Source organism: Lygodium microphyllum, chromosome 30, assembly GCF_053477565.2.
Source record: "Lygodium microphyllum isolate KBCC chromosome 30, Lygodium_microphyllum_v1.1.10, whole genome shotgun sequence".
Lineage (NCBI taxonomy): Eukaryota > Viridiplantae > Streptophyta > Polypodiopsida > Schizaeales > Lygodiaceae > Lygodium > Lygodium microphyllum.
The window spans coordinates 62,415,605-62,438,278 of record NC_141164.1 but is presented as its reverse complement, the minus strand read 5'-3'; the positions used below and the strand labels follow the sequence as shown (position 1 = coordinate 62,438,278).

The 22,674-nt window shown below is 39.2% G+C and overlaps 1 protein-coding gene across 3 annotated transcripts in view; it reads right to left on the bottom strand.

Moving 5' to 3' along the window:
- The window catches only part of LOC148009923 (uncharacterized), a 36,432-nt gene extending 16,828 nt beyond the window's left edge, over positions 1–19,604 (bottom strand). For 2 of the 3 annotated variants that reach the window (XM_087673370.1, XM_087673369.1), the window contains exons 1-2: positions 18,694–19,604; positions 17,747–17,973 (exon numbers count right to left, since the gene is read on the bottom strand). In XM_087673370.1, coding sequence (XP_087529496.1) covers positions 17,747–17,973; positions 18,694–19,149 — 683 coding nt within the window. In that variant the 5' untranslated portion in view covers positions 19,150–19,604. The remainder of the gene's footprint in view (positions 1–17,746; positions 17,974–18,693) is intronic. The other variant, XM_087673371.1, reaches the window with a different exon arrangement.
- Between the last annotated feature and the right edge of the window lie 3,070 nt (positions 19,605–22,674).

The following is a 22,674-nucleotide window of genomic DNA, read 5'->3' as shown; positions in this document are numbered from 1 at the left end:
TGTCATGGGATTTTATGTTTACAATGTGAAAGATGGAGATGTTATGGATCATGTAGGTTTACATACTTGGTTTACAGGAGCTTCAAGTTAGGTTACATGACATAATGCAGTAACTCTTTAAGTTCATTTTTTCTTGGAAGTCACTAAGTTCAACAAGTCTACTAGGTTTAAGCACGGGACATGGTATATGCCCTTGTTAGTGACTTAGTCATCTGGATTATGCCTTATTATGTAGGTAAAGAACAAGGAGATCAACATGAGTTTTACAGCAAATCACGGGCGTGGGATATAGGGATAGAGTTGGTGGACCATAGATGGAGCTTCCAAGGGCATGCAACTAGAGTTCAACTCAGAAACGAGCAAGATTAAGTAGAGGAAGGTAAAGTGTGTCTAGGATATGCATTTTGGGGAGAGAAGAGGAGAGCTATGATGTTGTCTTGAAAATGCAAGAACAAGGAATCCATGACCAGCAAGGTCTCTTCTTACTTCATCTTCATTCTCATGGCTTTTCTTGATGCCCAAAGCTTGAATCTTACTCTTGGAATCTAGTATACCACTCAACGCAGCCAAAGGAGTGATTTTTCTTGTTCTATGGGTTGTTTTGGACTGTTTAAAATGTCATAAACAAGGAATCCCACAATCCACTCAATTTGGAAGAGCTTGCAAGTGATCTAAGTGAATGTATGTATTGAATACGGTCCCTACACAGCATGGCAACCTTGGGCATTCATTAGATAAGCTTATGATTGGATTTGTATGCATTTGATATGTGTCTTGGTTGTAGTAGCCTCTACCACTACTAGTTTGAAGTTTACCTATAATTTTGAGGTGAATACCTATAGCATTCAATGGATGGTAGCAGCATGGAACATGGATTATGGTCATGGATTATGTTATGTATTTGTGTATGAGCTAAGCTATTGTCTAAGTGTATCTTGGGCTTCGACCCACCCTTATTTGGTTGTATTTGGTTATGATCTAATGTCTTCCATGTATGCACAGGATGCTGAAATAACTTGACAAGCTTCACCTCTATCAACTTTCTTCTACATTTTCTATTTCTTCAAACCCCTTCTCTTTCTTATACTCCTCTCCTTAAATCTCCCTTCACCCTACTATCTCTTACCCCCATGGTAGACTTTCGATCTCAAATGATCCGACAGTGGTGAACCCAACGTGAAAGTCAGCAACAAGTGTGTAAAGATGGGGGATTCTATAGGTTCAAGTGGTGGTGATGCTTTACAACAGATGATTGGTTTATTGTAGCAATAACAACAACAACAGTTGTTGTTACAACAACACACATGCAAACTTGGCAGAAAGCAGAAAGAATTGATTCCTTAGCTATGAACGCATTGCAGGTAGTGGGACAGGAATTGAAGCAGTTTAAGGGTCAAAATGTTTCATCTTTCATCCAAAATTGTATGAAGAAAAGATGTTGTTTCACGAGGTACCATAGTATGCATCGAGTCAATATTTCTCTCGTTTGGCCATGCATGCATTGCATGATTGAATTAATGAGTTACATAGAAAAGATGTTGATTGGGCAGCTTTTAAGAAAGCTGTGAGAGAAGAGTTTTTCTTGGAAGATGTAGGATTGGTAACTAAAAAGACATTTATAGATTCGATTGAAAAGCCCAATAAAGGGTTGGCTATTACAGCTTTGCTTCGTGAATTTCAAAGTTGGTATGTGCAGTTGGATGCCAATGAGCAGCAATCATTGGAGAGTCAAAAAATTGATTTGTTTCTGAAGGCTGTAGATATTTCTTGTAGGAGAAGCCGACTAATTGTTTAGAAGATGCCTCTTCTGAAATGGGACTAAAATCAAATTGGGCTAATATAACTGAGGTAGTATATATGTTAATAAAGAGAGAGCCGATGAAATTAAGATGGGATATAGGCACCATACCTATCAAAAGGGGGTTAAAATTGTAGCTAAGGCATTTGTAGCTATGGCAGAACAACTGGCCTATACCTGTTGGTCTAGCTCCTAAAGATGATGCTGTGGATGAATTAATCAAGGGCATGCGTGATTTGAGACTAAATTTGATAGAATTCAATGCAAAGGTCAAAAAATTGGTTGACAAGGTAGAAGAGAAGGTCCCAAAGGCCATATAAAGAAGGATACAAGAGGAGATGCATTTGGTGCGACAGTTTACAGCATGAAAAGTGAGACTATACAATCTACCATGAAGCGAAAGCGAAAATATTAGTCTTTTGGAAAGATGGAAAAATACATGCAATAGAAACTGGTCTTCCAATAGAGCCAAATTTTGGAAATTGTGGTTTGCAAAAGTGGTTGGAAGAGATGGTTGTAAGGACAACATTTGTAGCCATAGATGCAACTACAAATGGTTTGAGAATTGAAAGGGCTGATGAAGCCCGTAAAGGATGCATGACTGAAGTAAAATCTTATGTTTGGATGAAAGCATTAGATTCATGGAAAATGGCAAAACACCAAAGGCTGAATTGGCTAATGCAAGTCAGATTATACAAGGGAAAACAGGATGGAGTGCACTAGTGGATTCATTTTCACCCTATGCTTATTTTCTTGAAGTTCATAATCAAGAAGCTCTTGTGGAAGAAAAGAGAAGAAGAGAAGAGGGCACTATTGGTCCTTCCACTTCATGTCGCATAACAGGAAGTAAAATGGAGCAGCAGAAAGAGGTTGAAAAATCCATACCCAAATATGTAATGGAGGATTTATTTCAAGAAAAGAAACAAGAAGGGAAGAAAAGGGGCAAGCAACTCAGTTACAAGCTACAATCGGATCTTAAGACTGCTACAAACCTTAAAAAGTCTTGGAAGAATGCATACTTGGCAATAGAGTGGAATTCACACTTGGCAAAGTTCTTGGAATCGTAAAGTGTGAATTTCATGATGCAATCATTGATATGCTAAAACAAAACAAACAGTTTGATGGTGAAGTTTTGCAAGCATTGATGTAGGTTGGCAAGGACATAGAGAAACAACTTCAAAAGGAGTATGAGATGGCACATGCGGATAGTAAACAATTCGTCAAGGGATGTCTATGTAGCTTGTCTAAATGTTCCCATGAGTATTGGAGATGTTAGGGATGAATACCATTTTTTTGTGCAGGATTCATGTAGTTATCTGGTGATTTTGGGGAAGCCCTATATATTGGAATCAAGGCTGGAAACAAAAGCCTTGGATGATGGTTCTTCATATGCTCGGGTTTGGAGTAAAGACAATACAAAGGCGGTACAGTTTCTCATTGTTTGTGTGAATCATCCCCACAATCGGGATAGGGTGCGAGATAATCCTATGCCACCTAATGCACAAGAGTTTAAGGGTTTTTAGACAGCATTGCTATAAGTGGAGGCTACGGTAGTGCCTCTAGGAAGATAATTATGCCTCCAAGAAAGGGGGAAACTAAGTTTGTGTTTGGATTGCAAGAATGGATAGCATGTAGTCTTGGCAGTTTTAAGAATATATCAGTCATGTGCAGAGCTGAAAAGAAATATATAGATTAGGTTGAAAAAGAGCTGAAGACATATGGTTTGATGGCTACATATAAAGGTATTTCAGGGCTAATCTCAAAGCTAGTTGATGTTGATAGAGTGGCTGAAATTTCTGTAGCAATTAATTTTGAAAATAGGGTTGAAAAAGAGGTTGTTTATGTTGATACTTTAGAGATGTATGAATTCATTTAAGAGTTTGCTTAGCATGAAAGTTATGGGCTGCAATATGGGTTGCAAAACAGGACTGAAGCAAGAGTGGATACAAAGTACAAAACAATTGCAAAGAAGGTTAAGCCTATGGCTTTGCCTTTACTGCCTAAAAGTGATGGGTTGGCTGAAAAAGTATCTCAACAGTCTAGTTTGCATGATCCACATGGTGTAGGACATTAATTTACTGTAATAAAGCATAAATGCCTTAGTCTAGGATAAGTATAAAAGGTGCAGGTGTAACATGTGTAGGATTTTTTTGCCATTCCACAAACATTACTTGTTTGAGGACTCAACCTCCCACCATCTAAGAGGGTGAATACTCTTGGCCACCATAGCTTGGGGTGCATACCTTGCTGCAGCCTCTCATTCTCAACCAACATTGGTAATACAATTTCTTGCCAAGCCACCTTGGCTATGGCTACTTGGCATTTTATGTCTATTTCTTGTATTTTCAGTTTAAAAGCTTGCTGTGGAATTTAGATTTATTACATTGGTATCAGAGCCTTGCTTTGATCCAAGGCACGCTTTAATTTCATCATTTTCATGATTATGATCTTGCTAGGGAGGTCATCTGCATGGAAGATCTGGTAACAGATCTTGGTTGATGTGTCAAGTCTAACTGCAAGACTTCCACAATTAGCCATGGCTATAGTTTAAGACACAATGGAGGTTCTTAGCAAAAAAATGGTGGTCGGGTATGGATAATTCATATTCAAATATCCAGGTACAAATTGCCATCTCCATTATTCATTGAGGCATAGGTATGCGCATGAATTCAATTCAACAAGTAGCTTGAATTTATCTTTTTCGATAATTAACAAACTCGTAGGGGATCATAGGTCAATTCTTTCTGCAACCATAAACACAATATTAGTGAGTTTGGGAATCTCCCAATTCCCATTTTTTGAATATTAAAAAGGTGGCACCCAGATAACATGCCCATATGTTTCTCAAAACCATGTGATGTGACCTGTCATTTGAAAGTTCTTGAAAAATGGAATCTATTGAGCTATAGAGTGCTCAATTTGGTTACAGTATTCAAGTCATGACAAATCCAAAGATTTGACTACGTGTCTCAAACATATGGGAAATTCCCATATTTCCTAATATGGTGTTCATAGATGGCCTCGCGTAGATTTATGTGTATGGCACATTGAGGTTCGCACAAACCCATGTACTTAAATACTTTGCATCCCAGTGCTACGCGACGAAGTCATATGTGGCATAAAGAACATAAAGGTGACTTAAGGGTTATGCACATAGACGGTGCATGCATGGAAAAGATTATATGACACATGCATCGATGGTACACAAATTGACCTTGCACTAAAGCCTTGCTAATATCACAAGCTACTAGTTCATTGGGTTCTTGAAGTTATGTGTAGCTAGTGCAAACAACAATCATTAGGACAAGGGAAGAGTTCAAGTACTAGGAAACCCTAAGTTGAAGGAAAGACTGATGCTTTTGTACTTCTTGGGAAGAAGGCTAGGTTGTCAATCTCAACGTAAGTGACTACTAGGACTTATGTCTTGTACAGTGTTTGAAACCTTAACATATGCCGAAAGAAGGGTGTGTTAAGTAAATTTTACTGAAACTGCTCCTGATCCCAAGGGGGAGAGTAAATACGTGATGGAAAGGTTATCGCGACTCCTCTTGCAATGCTGGAAAATGATACCATTGTTTTTGTTGAATGATCAAATAAGTCCTAAATGCTTTTTTTCATTAAAGTAATTATTGGAATGCGATCTGGATGATTATTCCAAGTACTTGTGCTTGATGATAAATGCATGGATGGGGTCTGTGATGACAAGTTGCCATGGAAAATAAAGCAATGTTTCCTTGGAAGATGATATTAGGCTGATTCCCTTGATTTTTCTTGATTCTTAATTGGATTAATTAAGGAAGGATATTTTGCGAGGGTGGATCATCTGCAAGGTCACGCCGTGTTTCAACGCGAGAGGGCACTGCTCGATTCAGGGGCCGAAGGTCGACTGGTGAAAAGGCCAACCAAGGATGTTGTGTCTCACTCCTACGACGCCTAAGGTCAATGGAGCTCTGGACACCCCTTACCGAGTCCGAAACGGAGCTATAGACTTCCATGAGCCCAACGTCTAGGACGTTGCAAGATCCTATTCTAGATAATGGATAGAAATTATGGTGCCATGTGAATTGGACCAGTTACTTCTGTAGGGAAAAAGGGGTACTTCCATTGGAAAGAAGGGAATATAAAATTTCTCCTATATGGGTAGGAGATAAAGAATAACTTGAAGATAAGTTAAAGAACTTGTTTGCCAAAAGGACTGCTTGCTTTGTTTTTGTGTCTGTGCCATAAATTATGCAAATGAACCCCATTCCCAAAAAGGCCTAATTAAGAAAGTTGGTTTTGAATGTCACACATAAATGTGATAGGATCTAATTAGAAAACTAAAGCTATCAAGGGAAGCAGGTGAGCAGAACTACCGACGGGTCCATCCTACGGCAGGGTGGTCGTAGAGAACTAGGAGGCTTCTCATAAAGTTTACCGACATTCGACATTTAGGTAGTGTTAGGTTAGAACCTGATTCATGCCGTTTTAGGGGACCAAAATGGGACTAAGCCCTACGGGCAGAGAGGTTGAGCGGCGCATTTCTCTCATTTCCCATTATCCTTGAACCAAGTGTGGCATGCGTCTGCTTCGGATTGGGTATCTCTACGTAAAGTAGGATGTCCAGAATCTGACGCTAGAATACTGTCAAGCGACCTTGACCCCTATGGACTCAAGTTTCAGGTCCATCCTAGTGGGTTCATCCGCGAACATTCCATTGCAAGGCGGACTCGAGAAACCCTAGGCGATAAACCTCGGAACATTCCATGGGAGGGCCGGGTGGTGAACCCTAGATTCGTTTCTCGATGGACCGCTAAAACATGCTTGGACAACCAATAGGCGAGCACATTACAGTAGCAAAGTAATCCTCCATAGATTCAATCCAAATTTCTACTTCTAATTTAACATCCTTTCCTCTTTCATTAAACTCAAGCCATTTGATTTGCTTCAGAAGAAATTTCTTCTCTTATGCTTTAGTCGAGATAAGCATAGGTATAGAAGGTGTAATACCCTAGTTTTGTTAACATTTGCAATATTAGATGCATGTTTTATATACTTATAACTTTTATCTATCCCTAAGGTTTTCAATAAATGAATCCACAAATTTTAAATTTATAGTATAAGTCTAGTACAAAGTACATAATCTTGCAAAAAATTGATGTAAAAGAGTGGGGATAGATGTGTAGGACACGGGTTAGCATAGGAATACCTAGTTATACTCATGGGATATTCAAGGTGTTGCAAGATCCAATTAGGGCATCAATTATTAATAATCAAGTCTCTATTTTACCCTTCCTTCTAGCTTTCATGGCTTCCCTTCTCTTTCTCTCTCTTTTCATGCCTTTCTCTCTCTTCTTTTCTCATCTTCTTCCTCTTTCTCTCTAATGGCAACTTGTTTTTAACCCCCAATCAAATTTTAGAGGTAAACTTGCCAAGAAGGACTCTCAGGAGTTAGTGAGAGATCTAGTTATAGTTACTTTTGAAAAGAGGTCTTCTCTTTCTTCCCTGGAAGCTTCCTTTTGGAGCTTCCATGGAGTACCAAGCCAAGATCTCTTCATATCTCTTAGACCTTGCTCCTCCCTTGGAAATGGGTATTTTCATGGCTTTCTCCACTTCATCCTTAGCATCTATAGTACTAGCTGAGGGTTGAATCACTGAGGTGTACTACCAAGACAACCAATTGCGATTCAATCTGCTTACTCAAGCTATGCTTGAGGCCACTCAATTTTTGATCTATTGAATGACTGTTTTGATAGGCCTTTTGGGGAAGATTAGTTTGTGGCTCATGATTGACACACTTCTAACCTCCTCTCCAGCTTTACTCCTTTGTGCATCATATATTAGCTCAACTGCTTGTTGCCCCAAATTGCATTAGTGCTAAATCGATTGATGCATACATTTCTCCCATTGTATTGACACATGTAATCACAAATATTGTTGGCATCTTTGGTCCGCAGACCGCCTTTTTGAGCAAGTCAGAAGTGAGCAAGAATTACTTTGACACCAAGTCTGACTATGTGAAACCTGGATTGATGCAAGTCTCTAAGTAGAAAAGAGTTTGCAATAGTCTCAAGGCCTAGGTTTCCTTGTTGATTCCATATAAACATTCATTTCGTAGCACAGCTACACAACATTTTCTGCGGAATTGATAGGAAATTGCAGACATTACTAGCACCTTTGGCTTAAGATGCATGCCCTCCTTTGTAGCCCCACTACAATGTTGTGGGCTATGTTTCCCCCTAAATTGTCTCATGCAAGAATGCACTTGCTTGGGCAGCAATCCAGACAAAGAAGACACTATCTCCCCATGGCACTCCTTATTCGTCAAAACACATAAAATTCAAGGTTCCCATCAAAGTTCATGTCTCTTCATTTGTATGCCATGAGGGGATCTGTTCTGGGATTAATGGTGATCAAATGAATTGTTGAAGGGTGTTTCTTTGTTTAGGCATCACAAGATTGCATATCAGAACACTTCTTGAGGTATAAGGGTATCCATTTGTTCAGGCATTGCAGGGTTGCAGATTGGAATTATTCTTGAGGTAAAATGAAACTGGTTGGGTGATCCATCTTTCAAAATTTAAATCCCCCAAAAAGGGGACATAAAGTAGAGGATTGGCAAAGAAAGGGGATGATATTAAATGTGAGGTTCTAGATTGATTCTACACATATGAATATCTAATTTTCTAGCCTGAGATCAAGGATTGATGGTTGTTGCTGCCAACACCATTAGAGGCATCTTTTATGAGATCTTGGCATATGATTTGATTGTAAGCAAAATTTTTCTTGTTTCTTGAGCTTTTGCTTGTGACACTTGCAATTCGAGATTTATTTGTTCCAACTCCATCGTGCACTCTCAAACCTGAGACTCTCGATGCCAATACTTTGATATTTTCTTGATTCTAGGGGATATTCTTCTAGGAAGGGGGACATCCATTAGTAGCAATAGTTGCCTCTAGTGAAGCTAGTGTGGTAGGGCATCTCTATCCTGAGGAAACTCACTCAAGTAAACTACACATTCCAAGGCATCTCTATCCTAGTGGGAAAACCTTGTAGATGAAAGTGGGCAATGACTCTAAGTGGGGCAAAAATAGATGATTCTTGAGGGCCTAGGACACAACAATCGGTGAAGATGAAGGAAGTAAACATGACAAGAAAAGGATCTTTCTTTTGTTCAAAGATTCTGACGGTGACTGCAAACTTGGAAGAACTTGTGATTGTATTTGTTGCCTCTGCCTCAAACTAAACACACGGAGTTGCAACGATTGGCATATTGGCAATAACCTTTGGGGTGAAATGGTGAAGCTTTAAAAAAAACATGATGTCCTTGTAATAGCCTTCATTAGGCTGTATTATGATTTCAAAATTCAACAAGTCTTCATTCACATTTGGCCATATTCAGATCACTAATATCTTTTTGAACTCTAAGTTCTGCAACACTCTTCTTTTTCAAAGGATCTCCTCCATTAGCACTTTATGTAGACTAACAGTTGGGTGTACCCCACTCTAGGCCATTGATGCATGCTTCTCCATCCTAGCAATATCATCCATACTAATACAGCATGAGTCCCCAAAATGTAGCCTACAAGAATGCAAGGGAAACTGGAAGATATTGTGCCTTTCTCTCATAGCTATGATGTCCATGAATGAGCCGTGAATGAATCAAGTTGATTACCATCTTATAGACATATTTGAGAGTGGATATGTGAACCTCCTTATGGACAATGATGGAACTAAGGATGTACCTCCAGTAGCCAATCTTTTGCATCAGGAAATGAGAAATTGGATATCGCAAAAGCAATTCATAAACTAATTGTAAATGTTGCCATGAAAGGTCCATTGTAGGCTCTTCCTCTTCCATGTCAAAGGGATCAGCATCTATAGCATTGTGAAGTGGAACAAGCAAGGACCTAAACAAATTAAGGGATATCCTTCTAAAACTGTCCTCAATAGCAGCTTCATTGAGCTTTGTTGTTTCTTATGCCACATAATCCACAAGTTTCATCAATATTAGCCATTTAATATCCTTCTCCCTAACATTTTTGGTGGAATCAATAAATTCACAAATGACACAGCACCAAGCCAGCTTCTTCCTCAATAGATCATGTCTTTCTGAGCTTTGCACATCCCTCCAAGTAGGCAGGTGGCATAAAAGATGAACTAAGGCCTGAAGGAGGTATATGTCCTGGCTTAAGTGAGGAATCCTAGAGCAAGAACAAGGTTGTAGTCAGACATCCTCAGGTGAAATTTAATCAAGAGAGTGGGGAGACAACATTGAATGCAACAGCAACTACAATTATGGATGGGAACTAAATGTTGTGGTGATAGTGATGGCACCTACATTGTTATACATAGTGAAGGAAATTAGGTTTGTGGGAGATTACAAGGCTTACAACACTAAAAATTGCAGACATTGAAGCAAGCTGTCATGAGTATTTGAGGGGTCCATTGGGCAATGAGTAGCTATGAGCAATAGCTAGATAAATTGAATCATGGCTCCTAGTTCTAGTTCCTTTTCTTACTTTTGGCATCCCCGATTGAATGCATTGATTGCTACTCTCTGGCGACAAGAAGCCCTCCAAGCTACGAGCCACAATCAACTAATTGAGCAACACAACCAATTCATGTCTAAGATGGACCGAGTGGTCTCAACCCTCTCAATAACCAACATGCAAGCCAAGGTAATCAATGATAAACTTGCAGCCCTCATTTTGTTCTGGGATTCTTTTTTCCATGGGTCACTTGTGGCACACAAGAAGGGCTCGAGCAGCTGTAGTTGGGTTTGAAAAGGTGATTGATCGGGATACTGAACCCGTCCTTTCCATGACGCCCCTGAATTAGAAGGAAAAATCATTAAAAATAGGTCGAGGGGAACTTACGACTCAAGTTGCTCAAATGGCTACAATTAAAAGGATGGATTAGCATGATTATGAGCAATAGCATAGACATTCTCATGGAAATTATGAGTACCATGACCACAGGCATGGTTTGGATATGCAAAGGTAGCATCATGTGCCTATTATGGTCAGCATGTATATGATGATTGTGCAGATTTTGAGTAGTGCATTTGATGACTATGTATCTTCTTAAGAGCTATATTCTGGTCATATGCATGGATAAGCATCTAGGCAGCATTATGTATATGGGTGGCATCATGCAAATGTATATGAGTATGTACATGGGGAGAAACATCATTATCAGATAGAGTGTTCGTGATATCATCAACCACCTGATCATTACTATGAGCAGTATGTGCATCCTAATGAGCAACATGATGCTTCTCATGAACGATGCCATGATGCAAGCATCTCACTGCAACTTCATGATCAAGTGCCTAATAGTGATTGTTATAGCCTCATCTACTCTAGTTCTACATGAATGGCACAATGGTTGTTACAGCCTCATCTACTCTAGTTCTACACGAATGGCACAATGGTTCCCAATTTGCTTATGGACAAGTCAATGCATGCTACCGTATGGGGGTTAATGAGGATCTTGTGCCACCATCAATGCTTGAAGATGACACCATGAATTACTTCTATGATACATCATATGCATTGGATCACAATTATCCTTTTGACCCCGGTGGTAGTACGGTGATCCATGCTTGGATGACCCTTATGCTCTTAATGATTATTATGTAGTTTATACATTTGATCACGGGGAACAAAAAGGTCTTGGAAAAGTCCTATCCTAATCAACATTTCACCAGTGTAGTTCTCCCTCTACTTCAAGGGTGCAATTTTGAGTGAGGATGAGCTAAATTTGCCCTAGTCTGCACTGCAGACAACACACTATTTTAGTACAGTTTTTTCCCTACATTAATGAAAGTCAAGTGTCACCTATATGGGCTGAAAGTGCGCTTCATGAGCTTTGTTTTGACATGTCACATGCCTAAATCAGAGCTGCCCATAGGAAGGTATGACCAGTTTTCTCCAGTATACCTATTTTGGACAACATGTTGTCCACTATTTTTCAACCCCTAATTGTCATGAATTGGTGGCCAAACTCATACACTATTAGCTTGCACATGTCATACACATCATATACACATTTATATGCCCTAATTCCACATGATATTGTACTTTCCCATACTTATATTCTTCTTTGTAAATACTGAACAGAGTAGTACTTTGCAAACCTCCCTTCCACTATGAGCCACACTAATAAGTCCTCTTTTTTTTTTAAAGGGAAAAAACCTTTGGGGTTGGGATGGAATGTAAAAGAGTGGGGATAGATGGGTAGGACATGGGTTAGCACGCGAATATCGAGTTATACTCATGGGGTATTTAAGGTGTTGGGAGATCCAATTAGGGCAATCAGTTATAAGTAATCAAGTCTCTCTTTTACCCTTCCTTCCAACTTTCGTGGCTTCCCTTCTCTTTCTCTCTCTTTTCCTACCTTTCTCTCTCATCTTCTTCCTCTTTCTCTCTCCTCTCTTTGCAATCTCTCCCTTCTCTCCTTCTCTCTCCTAGGTCTCCTTCATTACATTCGGGACTCCTTTTTTATTCAGGGCTGCACTAGTGCTAACCAAATTTCATTTTTACATCAATAGAGATAATTGAGATTAAGCTAGGATGGTTTTGGGTTACAATACTTGTAATTATGAAACTTGGATACATCCATAATTTTTTAGATTAGAGGCTCATCAAATATATTTCAGACTTTGAATTTCTAGAAAATATTTGGAAAACCATCTTCACAATAATTATTGTGGCATGAACACCCTAAAATGGGAATGCGCTTAGCTAGGAGAATGCAGAGCACTTGGTTATCAAGATAATGATTTTGGCAAATCCATTCTCCACATATGTTAAGGATGGGATTTAGGCGTGATTCTTCAAAGATAAATAGCTTGACACAGCTTAAGATCTTCTATCCACTTGATTCTTTTAAGGTTATTTTGAAGATAGGCAAGTCGATTGGCATTGATGAAGTAATAATTCTGCTTCATGCCTAATGACACTCTTAGTACAACGGTGAAGGATTGTACATATGCTCCAAGATTCTCATGAAGAAATTCCACCAATCAAAAAATAAAGGAAATAAATTACAAAGGTAAGCATTACTCAAAACACCAAGAACTTTTATCTATCTTCATTATTCTAAAAGAGTTTCCATCGATCGTTAGAAGATGAATCATATTTGCATCAAACGTTTCCTTAAGCAATATTTCGAACAAATGTTTCTTTTTTTTTTCTTGCTATGATACCATGTGATGTGTATGCTTTGAGACATCCTTAATGGCATGATTTAGTAGTCCATCGAGAGGAATTTCTAGACAATGCCACTCAATACTCTTTTGAATAACATGAGGTTTGTTGGCTAGACTCTCTTAAGTCCACTTCATAGTAGAAGGTCTTGGCCATTCCCATAAGAATCAACCTAAATTTTTGGTTCTAAGAAAACTAAGGTCACCTATTCATATTAACTAGCATCGATCCTCAAGCATTTGCTTGTGTTAGATTACTCGAATCGAAGCCAACCCGTATTGTACTTGGTTCAAGGAGAGTGAGAAACGAAGGAGAGTATGAGTAAATCAACCCCTCTACTCGTAGGGCAAAGTCTATCCTTGTTTCCCTAAAATGATACAGAGTCAAGGTGGTAAATGATTCTATTTAGTCAAGTTTCATATACTATATGCATAAAAAATGTAAAGAAACTCTCTACTTACTGAGACCACCCTGCCTTAGGGTGGATTCATCAAGAATCTTACTCTTCTACTTCCCTCAGTTAGATAGTTTTAGTTTTCTACTTACCTAACACATTTAAACAAATAAATTTAGCTTTCCTCCATTAGTCCTTTTAGTTAGGGTGTTCATTCACATAACTTAAATCACAATACATAAACAATGAAAAAAATCATTTGAAATACAACTTCTTTATTTTTAGAGATTCTTATACAAGTGTTCACCTTTCATCCATATGGAAGAACGACATAAAGGTCTTTATTTTACCAAGATTCTCGCCCCTAACTAGTACCGGGCCCTCAAGAAGTCCAACCTGAGTCAAAGAGGGGTTTGCACAATTCTTAAGTCTAAGAGTTTACTCACTAAAGCCCCCCTAATACCCTAAACTTCTCCTGCCCAAGGATCTTCCTATAGAGTGATCTCTTACCATCACAGTTGGTCCAAACTCTCTGAGGTGGCAAAACCAATCGCCTTGGTAAAGGGATCTGCAACTAGTCTGTGCATTTTCCTTTTATCCTGTTGTAAATTTGGTATATTAAGGTTTTGTCCAATTCAATCAAAGTTCCTAAGTGCATCAATTAAACTTATATGTACCTTTTACAAAGCATAATCATTTTTTTTCAAGCAATATTTCTACACAAAATAGGAAGATAATTATGAAAGAAAATATGGATCTAGAGCATAGCACTGACTATGGAGGACGGAAGTCAGTAACAAGACTCATAGTGATAGACAAGATGACAAATTGTTGCTCAAGTGAATTAGGTTCCAAGATGTAGGCTTGGACTCATAAACACAATCTTGAGCTGACCATGGCAGATACTCAAAATGAAGTACAAAGTACCAATACCATATTTTAAAAGTGAACCAAATACATGTCTTTATAGCTTTTCAACTTCTCCACTCTCCTCACTGTGCATATGGAATTCAGGACATGTCTTCTTGGAGCATACATCATTTGTTATTTCTCAACATCCCCCCTCAAATGATGAGTCTTTACACTTTCTGGCTTTTGCCCCCCCTATATGATAACATGGCGCGAGAGACTAGCTCATAGGCAACCTAGTCAAGTTAAAGCTTGAGACTTTACATCTTTGGCAAGGGTTTTTACAAAGCAAATCCACTATGGAAACAAATTCCTTAGAACAATCTATCAGAGTTATTGATGGCAGCAGAAGTATCTTTTTCTTCTTCTTCATTCATGAATTGACTTTGGTGGTGGTCATTTTGCATCTACTGTGCTCTTTTCTTGTGGAAGCATTCATTAACAATATGTCCAATTTTACCACAATAATGACATGTCATCCGACTTCTGTTGTCGGTGTTGAATCCTCGATCTCTTCCCTTGGGTCAAGTAACTCCTTTAGTGTATAGGAGATTTTCCCTTCTTGGGCTGGTCTCCTTTACATCTTTGCTTTTAAAATTGCTTTCTCCATCAAGCAGTGAGTGCTCAATGTCTTTCAGTGAGAGACTAGGAACATTACTTAGGGTGGACACAAGGTTCTCATATGGTTTATGATTAACACTGGCAAGTAGCACTACTATTGCCTCATCTGCATCAATGTTCTTTTTAAGAGTTGCTAGTTGAGTTTTAAGGCTTTTGAATTTATTGATGTGTAAAATCATAAATGAACTGTCTTTTACATCCAACTTATAAAATTGCATAAGTAATTTTACATTTGAATTCTTTGCTTGGGTACCAAACATTCTGCCAAGTTTCTCCCAAGCAGTTCTAGCATCTCTAATGCCAAAGATATGATGCAGCACATCATCACTTAGTCCCCAGGCAATGAGGCCTAGTGCCTTGTTATTCATCTTCTTCCATTCTTTGGTTTTGAGTTGGTCTTCTTCAACGAATCCATCTTCATCATCTTCCTTCTTGCTATCTACATCATCTTCAAACAAGTCCCACAAATCTTTCCACATAAGGTGATACATGGTCTTCTCCTTCGAGGCATGAAATCCTTCCCCATTAAACTTTGCTATTTGCTCAAGCTCTACCATTTCTGACCAGTAGCAATCAATTTTAGATAATGAGTAAATGAGTTATATCTCAATGTGTCAAGAAACACAGAATGATTAGTGTTTAACAACACTGTATGATTATCAAGGAGATACTCTCTTGGAACTCAATGTTGGGCATTGATGCTTAATCTTCTTCTTGAAGCTTTTTCTCATTGGCTTGGAGAGGAATTCTTGCTAGAATCTAAGTAGGTTTGATTGGCAGAGGCTTTAGTGAGACTAGTGAGGAAAAATCAAGTTTCCAAGCTTTAACTATGGTTGCCAGTTAGGGTTCTAGGACAAGGGCCTGGTTTTTCAAACTGTGTGGGTTGTATACATCATCATTTTCAAAGATTTTTTAATGGGAATAAAGCTTAAGTGATGGGCTTCAATTGCCCTATAGTGGCCGCCTAGATTGTGCTTCATGTTGCACTCACAATCGTATGAACTGTTTCAGTATCCTGAACTACACCATTTTCAATCTATGCACAATGCCATGTTCTGTAGAGGGTAATGTCACCATCTCATGTGATAGCAAGGAGTGCCTTCACCTAAGGAGAAACTTTGGTGAAGCAAGCAAGGGCTGATATAACCTATACGGTGAGATCTGAATGGTCAACTAAAGGTAGGTGCAATCTGCCTATGGTGGTGGCTGCCAAGCAAGGCATTGAGAAGGAGTAGGAACTGGGATTCCAAACTTGTCTTGATTTGATCTGAGCTCAAGTTGAGCTAGGTAAGAGTGAAATGAAGGTGGAGGATTAGTGCCATGCCCGACTGGGACCATAAAGAAAATATGGATCTAGAGCATAGAACTGACTATGGAGGATGGAATTCAGTAACAAGACTCATAGTGACATAGACAAGAAGACAAACTATTGCTCAAGTGAATTAGGTTCCAAGATATAGGCTTGGACTCATAAACACAATCTTAAGCTGACCATGACAGAGACTCAAAATGAAGTACAAAGTACCAATAGCATATTTCAAAAGTGAACCAAGTACATGTCTTTATAGCTTTTCAACTTCTCCACTCTCCTCGTTGTGCATATGGGTTTCGTGACATCTCTTCCTGGAGCATACATAATTTGTTATTACTCAACAAATTAGAGTAAGATTTTAACTTAGTGGCAAACTTCATCTTATCCCCTTCAATCTAGCTAGCTAGCTAGCTAGCTTCAATCTAGTTAGCTAGTAGCTACTCAATTACAAGACTAAAGGCTGGTGCACAAAAAAACACCAAATGTCCCAAACCCAACCATCCTACTAGTGTTTTCATTAATCCTAAAACCCACATTTTGGGTCATCCTCCCTACTCATGATGTGTGCATATGTTCCACATTACCTATGCTATGTAGTACGTAATCTCTCAATGATTTATCCAAGAGTTACAAAACATTGAAGGCCATCAAATCATATTTTCTAGAAATTTGATGTTGTATTTAGAAGTTCCAACAAAGTGCATGTCTTGCTTGTGACTTTAAATATGATCAAATTTCTAACAAATACTACTTTTGTACATGATTGTCACTTAAAGTCACACTTGTTTTCTATTAGATAGGTAAATGAGAGATACTATCCCAAGATTTTAGTAGTCATTTATTTCCTTATATACAATGAGAGGTTTTTGAGAGATAAATAGCTAGTGCTTAACATTCTCTCATTTGTACTACATATTATTTTTCCATTCATAGTCACATACTATGTACTGATGTGGTGTATGAGAAGTGATTTGTGGTATTTCATATGTTTATATCATGTATTTTTAGAGATGTAAGCATCATGATTATGGTAAAATAACCATATATGAAATGAATTGTAGAAAAGTGGACTCTAATAATCAAATCTATAAGACCCTCGGGCAATAGTATGGGAGTAATCTCATGTTCCACTTGCAAGATCTCTCACAATGTCTACATTTTGCATCTATAGTCATACATTGCAATAACAAAGGCAACATAGATTAACATATTACCACCTAATTGTTGCCTTCTAGGGCCATATACTTTTCAATATATCAAGCAATACTAAGAAATTGCTCTTACTTTAGTTATCACTTTTGGTGACAACCTAAAGTGTGGTATGGCCTTGTTAAATAAGCATCTAAAATGGATAGTTAATACTATAGTATACATATGACTCATGTGGTGGAACAAAAATCTGTGTGGCATGATTTCCTATGATTTAAAATGGTTTCTTTAAACTTATCATTTCTAATTATCTTGAAAGTAAAATGCCCAGGATGAACAATAAATAAGGAAACATACATGGGAAGACATACCCGATGTAAGATCTAGCTGCTACATAGGATTTAGAGCCTGTGCGTGCTATGAAACAAGCACTCTCTACTATTTCCTCCATAGAATCCCAATCGCATTTCGTAAATTTTTGCATTAAGCCAAGTGCTTCCATGGCAAGGATGTCATCAGTTGCATAGGCACCCAAGGCAAGAACACAAAGGAGGACAAAGGCAATGAAGGTTGCACAAATGACAAGTATGTTCTCTACCTACAATATCACAAATAGCCATTATATGGTAAATGTTTTGTGAAATATTCACATTAAAAACTATCGAAAGTAGTACCTAAGCTAGTTAATGTTCTAATTTGGGATTTATCAAACATGAGCTTGGTATAATACTAGGTATCAATAGAACTAGATTATGTTTGGAGACACTACATTGAATTTTCACAAGACATAACTATTTTTCCTTTATGATCTACTTATATATGCGATAGGCAATAAAGGCCATGGTTTTGTTGTTCCTACATATTACAACTAAAACTATATTTACAACTAAAACTATATACTTTCAAAATTTTGATTTCCTTTTGGACACCGCTATGAGAAGCTTTTTACCAAACTAGAGGGCTCTAGAATGATAAACCCTCCAAAAGATGATCATGTGTTCACAAATCTTAGTAGATACCATCGTTCGTGTGAGATGTTAAATACTTTTCAAAGCCGATGCAAAAACCTTCAACCTTGACAATTTGTAAAGGTTTCCTCGTGACGGTTTCCTGGGGTTTTTAAGTACATTTTCTACCCTTGTATCATAACAAACTAGACCCTAGATCTTGAAAACTATTTATAAAAAAAAATTCAAGGTTTTATTTTTCAAATCCAACAATTCACTTAACATGCTAGGTCAACCTCGTGGAAAGAGGACTCGGGGTGATGAAAACGCTACAGGCTAGAATCGCGTGGGTAGTAGTAGTGAGTAGTTACCATGAGCGTGCGAAGGGAGCCATCGGCGAGCTGGACGCAGACGTGGACGAGGGAGGTGCCGAGGAGGACGGCCAGGCCGACGAGGACGCCGAGGAGGTGGCCGGAGGGCACGTCGCCGCGAACGGGCTTGTCGACGGAGCGGTTGGCGGGGTGGATGACGTGGGCGACGGAGGGCATGGCGAAGCCCATGAGGCAGCACAGCAGCACCAGCCCGCTCAGCTTGGCCAGCCGATCCAGCACCCCCCCTGCCTCCAGCCCTGGCTCTACGTCGTTCGGCATCCTGCTTGCCGCCGCCATGAACGCCAGCGTCGCCGCGTTGATCGTCATCCACCGGCATGGGAACCACAGCTCCTGCCTTCGCACCGCCCTCACCATGTCCACCGCCACCAGCATCAGGAACAGGAACGACGCTGCGGCTACGTACAGCCCCAGCGACAGCATCCTCCCGTCGGCCATGGCGGCGTTATATCACTGATCTAGTGTACTGATGTGTGTGTGTGTGTGTGTGCGCGCGTGCGTGTGTGTGTGTGTGTCTGTGTGTGATGTGAATGATGATGATAATGATGGTGAAGAAGCCGAAGAAGAAGATGATGATGCTAATGATGGTGAAGAAGCCGAAGAAGAAGATGATGATGATAATGATGATGGGGGGTAGTGATAAAGAATGAGACGGCTAGGACTACGAGTTCTACCGCAGTATAAGCGCTTAGAGCGCGCGCCGGACACAGAGAGAGAGAGAGAGAGAGAGAGAGAGAGAGAGAGAGACGATGATGATTATGACGATGATGACGAATAAGATGACGATGATGAGGAGGAGTGGGTCACGGGTGGGTGGTGGAAAAGAATGAGGACGCCGGACGGTGAGGAGTACGAGTTCTATCGCAGTATAAAAGCGCGATAGAGAGAGAGATGGCCGAGAGGAAGATGAAGAAGCAAAGCAGAAGAAGGTGATGATGATGATATGATGGGTGGGAGGTGGTGGAAAAGACTGATGACGGCTACGACTACGAGTACGAGAGTGTGTTTGTGTGTGTGTTGGTGGGGGGGGGCCCCTCTTACCCTTTGCCCTCTCCAGACGTGATAGCAAAGTATTCTCCCGATGCCTTTCTTTCCCGCATGGTCAAGAAGACGTTGACTCCACTTCAAAACAAGGCAAGGGCGCTTGCTTAGGCGATGCAAAAGTTGGCAAACGTGACTTTCCACTTGGTAAATGTGAAATCCAGGTTGGCAAAGGACGCATCTTAACTTTTATTAAATGATAATCAACAAATTTATGGATGGAAAATTTGAAAACATGGCTTGCTTAGTTCACAAATTTGTGATCCTTGCATAAGCAGCATATCCTCAAATGGAGAAAAACGTGAGTCGACTCATGCCATACATCCATGATATACATCACTTGATCTTACAAAAGATATACAGTTGCCATTGTTAAGAGTCAAGTCAAATTGGATACACATCAAGTCCTCAAATAACATAAATTCAAGAAAGAACTATTACAAGTCACTAATTCTTTTTACCACATATTCCATCCATAATTGTTCTCAAATATGTACATAGGTAATGTTATATGATCCAATTCAAATTCGAGAGAAAATAACAATGATGAGTCATGCTGCTGGAAGGTACATACTCAAGCACAAGAAAAACCAATGTAATAAAAGCTCAACTATCACTACAACAGAAACGAGGCATAGACGCGCAAAGTTGGGCACGTCTATCACAGCGTCTATAAGTGCGTGTAAACATACGTGTAAATAGACGCGAATTTTGCATCTATATATCCGCGCAAATAGACGCTAATATAGACGCGCGAGCAGACACACAATTATTTAACCACCTAAAATTAGCAATTCACATAATTAAAAAACCAAAGTTAATAATTATTTAACCACCTGAAATTGATTCTTGAGCATGTACATGTGCGCATGATAAAAACCATAGAATTAAGAATACACATTGAATCATTGAATTTAAAAAATAGAGTTAATAATTACTTTTTCATTGCTCTCTAATGAATGGCAGTTCCTCCAATTGACAAGCCTGATATAAGTAATTAGCGGCAAGCGACAGAAACCTTACGATTAGTAGCAAGCATTGCAATATGTATCTTGTAATTTCTCTACGTACTTGAAGATGATAAAAGATACTTCCTTTTTATTATGAAAAATTCAATTTAGCTTTAAAATTGACTATTGATTCTTGAGTATGCACGTGTGCGCATGATAAAAACCATAGAATTAGGAATACACATTGAATCAATAAGCAAATTAAGTATGTTACAGTGAATGATCCATCTCATCTTCAATGAGATCAGCCCTTGCTAAACTATCTACTTCTAGGTCTATGTTACCAAGAGGTAACGAAACAAATAAGTCTATCCCACTATCAGATGTGTTACTATATTGCTCAATAACTTCATCAATATCATCGACAATCACATTATTGTCTTCTTCTGCGTTTCCTTGAACATCTTCGCGAGGTTCATCTTGTACTATATCACGCATATCATCCATTATGGTGTCATCATGCACATCATCATTAATTGTTGGATTGTCATCTGCTATCTCCATGTTGGTAATATTACCATATATTGGTTTTGAAGGATTAGATATAGGGATGACAAACCACCATCGGTTATTGTTTACCATTGGATGATACACAACCTGTATTTGAAAAACAAAAGCAAAAAACTTAAGTACTTATTATATTGTGTATATGTATCATATGCATACATATAAAAAAATTAGCCTTTGCATATATACCTGCTCGCATTGTTGAGGTAGTACTAATGTGTCATTCTTGTTTTGGTGAAATTTTTTAGAGTTAATGATTACAAAACCACTTGGATGACGTCTGATTGTGCAATGCTCACCATTTGTTACCACTTCTTTAAACCACTTCACATCCAGTACATATATAAAGAATCGTCTGAAGTCAAGCTTCAGAATATCTTGGATCAAGCCACAATAACCTTCCATGGTACCATTGGCATCCTCGAAGTGAGCAAGGACACCACAATTTTGGGTATTTCTCTTTTCATCTATACGTCACACCACAAGAACACATGTACATTGTGTTCAAACCGTGTCTAGTCAGAGAAAAATGCAACTTCAGCAAGCTACAAATGCGAAGATGACTAGACATGACACTCTTGACGAGAGATGTACCTTGAATAGCACTGCACTGATCACGATCCAAGACAACACTGGAGAATCCACATCTGGTAGTGGAGTCGAGAACTCAAGGGCATCTGTCAGAAGGCTTAAATTTACAAGCTAGGACCCGGAAGATGAAGACATAGTACCACTTGCTTATCTTAGGGTCAATCTCACCGCGAAAAGAGAGCATACTATCGATGCTCTGATTGATGAAGGAGCAGATTTTAACATCTTGACCTATGAATCATGGACCCTACTAGGCCAACCAGAGCTCACACTGACTAGTGCAACTCTTAGCCCTTATGGGGGACACCCACAAGCACTCATGGGGAAGTGCAAATTCCTTGCGACAATTGAAACGGAAAGCTTGCCTATCCTATTTCACGTTCCTCCAAAAAGTGCTAGCTGCAGGAAAGAAACCCTCCTAGGAAGACCCTTCAAAAGGGCGACCAAGTGTGAGGCTGACTATGTAGCACAGAGGATACACCTGACACTACCGGGTGTGAGGATAGTCACCATCTTTAGCAAGGGTGACCTCATCGAACCTCAAGGGAAAGGCAAGGAAGGTGATGACATAACAGTCAAACCTACAAACGAGGGCAAGGACTTGTTGGAAGAGTTGATACAAGCATAGGTCGAACAACGAGAACCAGTGAGTGAGGCCAGGCCTGAAACAAGAAGGTCAAGAGACAATGCCAAGGACGGGCTTTGGACTTACAAATATCATAGAAGGCCCCAAAAGAAGCCCAAGCCTTATAGACGAAGGCATTGATGGAGAGTCAGCACAATGCCGCGACGGATATCCAAAGCGTTGCTATGT